The 8,153-nt window shown below is 30.8% G+C and overlaps 2 protein-coding genes across 2 annotated transcripts in view; both read left to right on the plus strand.

The window, feature by feature from the left end:
* The window catches only part of HELRODRAFT_161956 (hypothetical protein), a gene marked incomplete at both ends in the record, with an annotated part of 2,174 nt that extends 1,964 nt beyond the window's left edge, over window positions 1-210 (plus strand). Inside the window, one exon of the mRNA XM_009021825.1 lies at window positions 100-210. Coding sequence (XP_009020073.1) covers window positions 100-210 — 111 coding nt within the window. The remainder of the gene's footprint in view (window positions 1-99) is intronic.
* Window positions 211-809: 599 nt separating this feature from the next.
* On the plus strand, window positions 810-4,907 carry HELRODRAFT_188798 (hypothetical protein). Its single transcript, XM_009021826.1, has 12 exons — window positions 810-895; window positions 1,189-1,369; window positions 1,547-1,607; window positions 1,743-1,785; window positions 2,064-2,192; window positions 2,445-2,500; window positions 2,621-2,773; window positions 2,935-3,021; window positions 3,115-3,219; window positions 4,029-4,247; window positions 4,410-4,466; window positions 4,622-4,907. Exons 1-12 carry the CDS (start codon window positions 820-822, stop codon window positions 4,739-4,741), a joined length of 1,287 nt encoding a protein of 428 aa, XP_009020074.1. The 5' UTR covers window positions 810-819; the 3' UTR covers window positions 4,742-4,907.
* Window positions 4,908-8,153: the final 3,246 nt, after the last annotated feature.

The following is an 8,153-nucleotide window of genomic DNA, read 5'->3' on the forward strand; positions in this document are numbered from 1 at the left end:
GACGCGTTCGCCATGCAGATGACGACGACGTTTTTGTGGTTGCTGCTGCTGCTGCTGCTGATGATGATGATGATTATTATCACTGTAACAAAACAACAGGAAATCCCTGGTGGCCTGATCCTGCAAGCGTTCAGCTCTGGATTTTGCATAGGCAGCTGTAATTGGACAATCTCATCGCCCTATCACAAGGCAGGAAATTCAAAAATTTGAATTAATTTGCCTACTAATTATGTAGATGATTAATATTTATACAGTTCTTAGCTTTTATTTTATCCTTTATTAGTAGCATAAATTTGAATGCAAATTTCCTCATGTATATGCAAATGTGGCTGGCTATTAATAGTTGAGCCCATGCTTATTAGTTGGGCTGTTCATTTGCATACTAATTAGATGATTAATAAATATGGGTCATTTAATTTTAATTTATGTTAATTAGCCGTGTTTATTTACTTGATTTTTGATAGTTTACATTCAACAGATTGGCTATATTAGTGCATCTTCAACTTTCCCAAACCATGCCAAGGTGATTATGATGATGATGATGATGATTTACATTTATTATTATTATTATTATTATTATTATTATTATTATTATTATTATTATTATTATTGAAAATAAAGATAATCTTTAGAGAGTAGACATCATCATCATCATCATCATCACTGATATTAATATTATCACTATTTAAGGTCATAATGCCGTTTCAATGAATCACATTTTTTTTCCACCAGTTTCGTTAATTTCTCTATTATCACTATCATCGTCGCCATCATCATCATCAGCCTCTGGATCTCGCGCCATTAACATCCTGTGACATCATGGTGGTGGGCGGATTAAAAGTGAAACCGGATTATAAGCCGGAGTTCTCCATAAATTCATTCTGCCATCACGCCGGTAATGATGATAATGACGATGGTGATGATGATGATGACGATGATGGTGATGGTGATGATGATTGTAAGGATTATGATGACGATGATAATGACGGTGATGATGATGATGATGATGATTGTGAGGATTATGATGACGATGATGATGATGACGATGATGATGATGATGATTGTGAGGATTATGATGACGATGATGATGATGACGATGATGATGATGATGATTGTGAGGATTATGATGACGATGATGACTGTAACGTTAATAACGGCGATGATTTCACTCATTAATAAATTTCCAAGGAGTGACCTTGAAAGAAGGGGGCAACGTCCTTGTGCCTTGCTCCGCCATTGGCTATATTTTCGACCTGATTGAGAGTCTCTTCCAGAATTTGGACTCCCTTCTTTTGACGTCATTACATGTTTATATAATATCGCCTGTTGCTAAAAATAGCCTGGCCTACGCTAATATATACGCTGAATGGTTAGCTGGTTGAATGGTTAGCTGGTCGATTCACACTTGCCTATGGTCGAAGAAAATGTTTCTTATTCATTCATTTTTTAATTCATCGTTTATTCATTCATTCGTTCGTTCGTTTGTTCGTTCGTCGATTCACTTATTCATTCGTTCGTTCGTTCATTCGTTCGTTTGTTTGTTCAGGCTTTCAAAATCGAAACAATCAAAAGTCTACCAGCCAGAATCACCATTCTCCCACGCTGAGGTTGGGGATGATGATGATGACGATGATGACGATGATGATGATGACGACGATGATGATGATGATGACGATGATGATGATGATGATGACGATGATGATGATGACGACGACGACGATTTAAATATTTTCTTTCAACAGCTGATTAGAAGCAACAGACTGCATACATATGCATCTCTTTCGGGTTTGTTCATTTCTCTTTCGTTTTTTTATTTAGTCATTCTTTCTTTCATTCATTCATTCATTTATGATCGCAAGACCAATTACATTTTCGCATTTTCTCAAAACAACTAATCAAAATCTCTTATGTTAACTTTGACCTGCATATTTTATTCTCATCAACCAATCACATTTTGTCATTTCAACTAACCATCCAATGGCAATCAATATGAACCGACCAATCACATTTCACGTTTCCAACCAACCGGCCAATCACGTTTCCAACCAACCGACCAATCACAGAGGGTTTCTGCAAAGAGGTCCGCCATCCGTGCGTTGTTTTCGCGTGTGACTCCTCCCTCAGATTCGGGGACGTCGTGCGATTGGTCCACACTTGGAGGGGGGCTAGGAAAAATTCCATCATGTTTTTAGGTCCGTGGTAATGATGTTGATGATAATGATGATGATGAAGATGATGGTGATGATGGTGGCCTCCTTTAAGGACTATTACTACTGCTATTCTCACTACAACTACTTACACTACTGCTGTTGCTGCTACTACTACTGCTACTGCTAACCTTATTACTACTACTACTACTACTACTATTACTACTACTACCACTACTACTACTACTAATAATAATAATAATTATTATTATAATAATATTAATAATAATAATACAGACCCAAATGTCAATCATTTGGAAGCATTGATGCCGTTTAACCCAGTTAACATGACAGTTAGAGATTATTATTATTGTTGTTGTTATTGTTGTTGCTATTGTTATTGTTGTTATTATTGTTATTATTATTTTGGAGGAAATGATAGAGTTGCCATCCATCGTTATCACCATCGTCAGGTTTGCAGTCTGCCGCTAATCACTAATTTGAACGTCAGTGAAGCCAGCAAGATACTGGCCGACCTCAAACCGGCAAAGATCATCATCAGCGATCCAAATTTAGTCGCGTCGTCGTCGTCATCATCGCTCGATAAGGATTTGTTTATTGAAAAGGTGTTTGTTATGATTGTGATGTGAGTGAAAGAAGGAATGGAGGAATGAATGAGTACGAATGAATGAATGAACGGACGAATAAATGAATACGAGAACGAACGACTGAATGAACGAACAAAAGAAATGAGTTAAATAAAAATTAACCCAATTTAACCGACCAGGATTTGAACCCGCTCCCTCTGGGTCCGGATGCAGTCATCAGAATTTCTTTGAAAGTTGACAGAAGCCCTGTTATTGTTAAAGGCAGAGTGAGTAAATAACAAAACAACATAACAACAACAACAACAATAATAATAATAATAGCAACAATAATAATAATCGACAATCATTATCACAACTAGCTGGCGACAAAATTGAGGCCGGCGAGAACTTCTCAACAGAAATCGGCAGTGGTCGCCTATCTGAGTGGTGTCCTAACAAGAGGGGATGGGAAGTACGTCATAGACGTTAGCTATTATTATTATTATCATTATTATTATTATTATCATTATTATTATTATTATCATTATTATTATTATTATCATTATTATTATTATTATCATTATTATTATTATTATCATTATTATTATTATTATTATTATTACTACTACTACTACTACTACTATTATTATTATTAATTATTACTATTATTATTAATTATTACTATTATTATTAATTATTACTATTATTATTATTATTAATTATTACTATTATTATTAATTATTACTATTATTATTATTATTAATTATTACTATTATTATTAATTATTACTATTATTATTATTATTAATTATTACTATTATTATTAATTATTACTATTATTATTAATTATTACTATTATTATTATTAATAATTATTACTATTATTATTAATTATTACTATTATTATTAATTATTACTATTATTATTATTATTAATTATTACTATTATTATTAATTATTACTATTACTATTATTATTAATTATTACTATTATTATTAATTATTACTATTATTATTATTATTAATTATTACTATTATTATTAATTATTACTATTATTATTAATTATTACTATTATTATTATTATTAATTATTACTATTATTATTAATTATTACTATTATTATTAATTATTACTATTATTATTATTATTAATTATTACTATTATTATTAATTATTACTATTATTATTAATTATTACTATTATTATTATTATTAATTATTACTATTATTATTAATTATTACTATTATTATTAATTATTACAACTGTTGTTATTAATATTGTTATTTATAAATATCCTAGCTGCCTCCAACAAAGAAATCGGTACCGAATTCGGTAGCCAGTGTTTGTACTGCAACTACTACTGCTGCTGCTGCTGCTGCCGCTACTACTACGGCTGCTATCAACGACAATAATGATAATATTTATGATAATAAAGACGATGATGACGGGTACGTTCGTTCTTTTTCGACTTTTGGCACCGTGAGAGATTTGAAATCTCTGGTTGAAATGTTGCAAGAGGTTAGTTGGTTGGTTGATTGAATGGTTGATTGATTAATTAATTGATGGATTGATTGATTGATTGATTGATTGATTGATTGATTGACTGGTTGATTGTGACTGGTTGATTGACTGATTGGTTGATTGATTGACTGGTTGATTGATTGATTGATTGATTGGCAGCACTTCAAAGAAACTCCATGCGTCCTTATGACAAAGTCTTGCGTTAAAATCATCTTGGTAAGTAGTCTCATTTATTATTTCTTATACTTAAGTGTCACTCATTTGTTCATTCATTCATTCATTCATTCATTCATTCATTCATTCATTCATTCATTCATTCATTTCTTAACCAATCAATCAGTCAACCAACCAACCAACCAATCAAATTCTAGAACAATCCTGTAGTATCAATGAAGCTGTACGACGGTCATTGCGACATCCAGTGCAAAAAGATCACAAATACCAATGACGTCAAAAAAATAATGATGACGTTTTTAGAGATGTGCGTGTGATTGTTTTACTTATTATTATTTATTATTATTATTTATGAATATTATTTTTAAATAGCATTTATAGTAAATCAAAAAATTATGGAGAAAAACCTCGTTCACAGCGTTAAACACTGACTTTTTTTTATATTTTTCTATATCTATATATTAGATATATGTTATGTATCTATTGTATTATATAAATGTATATATATATGCGTATATGTATATATATATATATAGAGAGAGAGAGAGAGAGAGAGGGAGAAAGAATGAAAGATGGGTAGAAAGAAGAGAGAGATTTTATAAGAAAACAAAAAGTGGAGCAAATATAAAAAAATTAGAGAATTGATAAGAGAATAGAAGCGTGAAATGTCATTAAAATTGAGGAAAGAAGAGTAAGATGGGTTAAGAGAGAGAGAGAGAGAGAGAGAGAGAGAACGAGAGAAAAGGAATGAAAGAGAAAGTGAGTGAGATTAGGAATGAATGAAAAGGAGAGAGTGACTGGATAGTGGATGACAGTGTTTTTATAAACCGGCTTTACGCTCGTTAAGTGAGGTATGAATGGTCGGATGATCTGTAAGAATTTCATCACGTTGAGTCAAACGAAGATTACTTCCAATTAAATTAAACTAATTTAACGTAATTAAATTGATTAATTAATTAATTGATTTGTTAATAAAATTTCAGTTAAATATTGTTTGTTATTGTTGTTAAAACATAGCCGGAACTACATTGGAATGTAATAACAGGGTTAGTATCGTTTTGATGATTATTATTAAATCCAAAATTAAAGTTAATTTTTTCAAATGAAAGTTGTCAGTTGAGATAATGTTGAAGGATCTCTCTCTCTCTCTCTCTCTCTCTCGTTTTTTCATTCCTTTATTCGTCAGTTTTCCTCCTCGTCTCTTGATATCTTTCTTATTCATTTCTTATTCATTCATTTTCATTCCTTTACCAGTCTACAAACATTCCTTCAAAATCTCGCTACGATTAAATTGCTTTCAAATTGTTCGTTCGTTCATTCTTTAGTTCATTCTTTCGTTCATTCAATCGCTTTAGTTTAATTGAAGCCGTCATATATTCATCAATCCATTCATTCATTCGTTCGTTCATTCATTCTCAGACAACAACGATCAATATAATCAGTCCGCACTTTATTGTTATGAATCTTATTGTTATTATTATTAATATTGCTATAATTATTATTATAGTTATTATTGTTATTATTATTATTATTATTATGATTTTTTTTCTCATCGATTGCAAAGCATCTTTTGTTTCTTACATAATAACGGCGTAATAAATAATAAATCAATTACTGGAGTCATTAATATTTGTAGTAGTAGTAGTAGTAGCTGTAGTAATAGTAGTGGTTGTAGTAGTAGTAGTAGCAGCAGCTGTAGTAGCAGTAGTAATAGTAGTAGTTGTAGTAGCTGTAACTGTAGTAATAGAACTAGTTGTAGTAGTAGTAGTAGTAGTAGCTGTAGTAGTAGCAGCAGTTTATATGTATGTAGGTGTATATACGATGTTATCATTGTTCATTTTATTAACCTTTTTTGCTTATGTATCATCATTATCATCGTTACTACTATTATTATGATTATTATTATTATTATTATTATGAATCTTATTATTGTTATTATTATGATGATTATTATTGTTATTATTATTCTTTTCATATGACGTCACGCAACTTTAACAAACGTCCACCTTACGATAAAAATGATGATACACTGGAGATCACATATATAAAGCACTTGTGGCCGATAGATTAACCTTATATATATATATAGAGAGAGAGAGAGAGAGAGAGAAAGAGAAAGGGGAGGAGAATGAGAAAAAAAGAGAGAGAGAGAAGAAAGAGAGAGAGATGTATTGCTATATTTGAAAGAATAAATAAAATCGCCTTAGTTTGTGATCATCATCATCATCTTAATCATCATCATCATCATCATCGCCGCTGTGAACAACCTTGTTAGTGTAATTCAATAAGCAAAATCAATCAATCAATCGCTCTTTCTATATAGCACTAGTGCTACTAACTCATATTAAATGGATAGATGGATAAATCCATCCATCAATCAATCATTCATTCACTCATTTATTCGTTCATTCATTCACTCATTCTAGTAGTAGTAGTAGTAGTAGTAGTTGGAGTGGTATTAGTAGTAGTAATAGTGCGTGTATGTGTGCGCATGTGCGTGCGTGTGTGTATGAAGCATTTTTCCATTTTGGCGTCTTTCACAATGGACACAGATATAAATTTATTATTGTTGTTGTTGTTGTTGCTGTTTATAATAATAATAATAATTTTATTATTATTATTATTATTATTATTAACGTTGAAAACAAACATCGAAATAAACAACTTTGTTTGCAAAGAAGATTAGGGAAGAGAGAGAAAAAGAGAAAGAGAGAGAAAGAGAGAGTTAAGAAGAGAGAGAGAGAGAGAGAAAGGAAGGGAGAGAGAAAGAACAAAAAAGTACCGCGGCGACAAAGAAATGATTATATAAAGATGTTTGTTTGTTTGTGTATTTCTGTATGTTTGTCTGTATGTATGTATGTATTTATGTATGTATGTATGTGTGTGTATATATGTATGTATGTGTTTATGTATGTGTGTGCGTATGTGTGTGTATGTATGTATGCGTGTGTGTATTGTATGTATGTATCTATAATTAATATTTTATTATGATGACTAGATCATTTTTATTGCAAATAATTTTGAAAGGATTTATGTATGTATGTATGTTTATTATGCCGATACTTTTGCTACTACTGTTGCTACTACTGCTGCTGCCACAACCGATATTAATAATAATAATAACTCTATTTTAATCTCATGTTCTTTGGCTTATAGGTGAATGACAGATCGATAAGATTGATCGATCGAATGCTTGACGAATTGCTGGATGAATGAATGGATAAATGAACGAACGAACGGGTGACAAACGAACGAATAAATGAATGATGAATGAACGAATGAACGAATGAATGAACAAATGAATGAATGATGCGTACAAAAATTGCTTAACAATTGAAATTTTTATATAAATACACATGAACTTTCCAGATTAATATTTTTATTATCGTTGTCATCATCATTTTCATTAGTATTGTTTGTTTTTCTTCTTCTTTTTCTTCTTTTTCTTCTTCTTCTTCTTCTTCTTCTTCTCCTTCTTCTTCTCTTTCTTCCCCTTCTTCCTCTTCTTCTTCTTCTTCTTCTTCTTATTATTATTATTATTGTTATTATTATTATTACGATCATCATCAGTAATGCAGGGCAAGTTAGGACCTTACACGGCAGCGACGCCAGACGACCACCTGGGGTGAGGATAATAATTATAATAATAATAATAATAATAATAATAATAATAATAATAATAACAATAATAAAAATAATAATAATAATAATGCATGATGGAATACAAAT

Source organism: Helobdella robusta, assembly GCF_000326865.2.
Source record: "Helobdella robusta unplaced genomic scaffold HELROscaffold_3, whole genome shotgun sequence".
In the NCBI taxonomy this organism is placed as follows: domain Eukaryota; kingdom Metazoa; phylum Annelida; class Clitellata; order Rhynchobdellida; family Glossiphoniidae; genus Helobdella; species Helobdella robusta.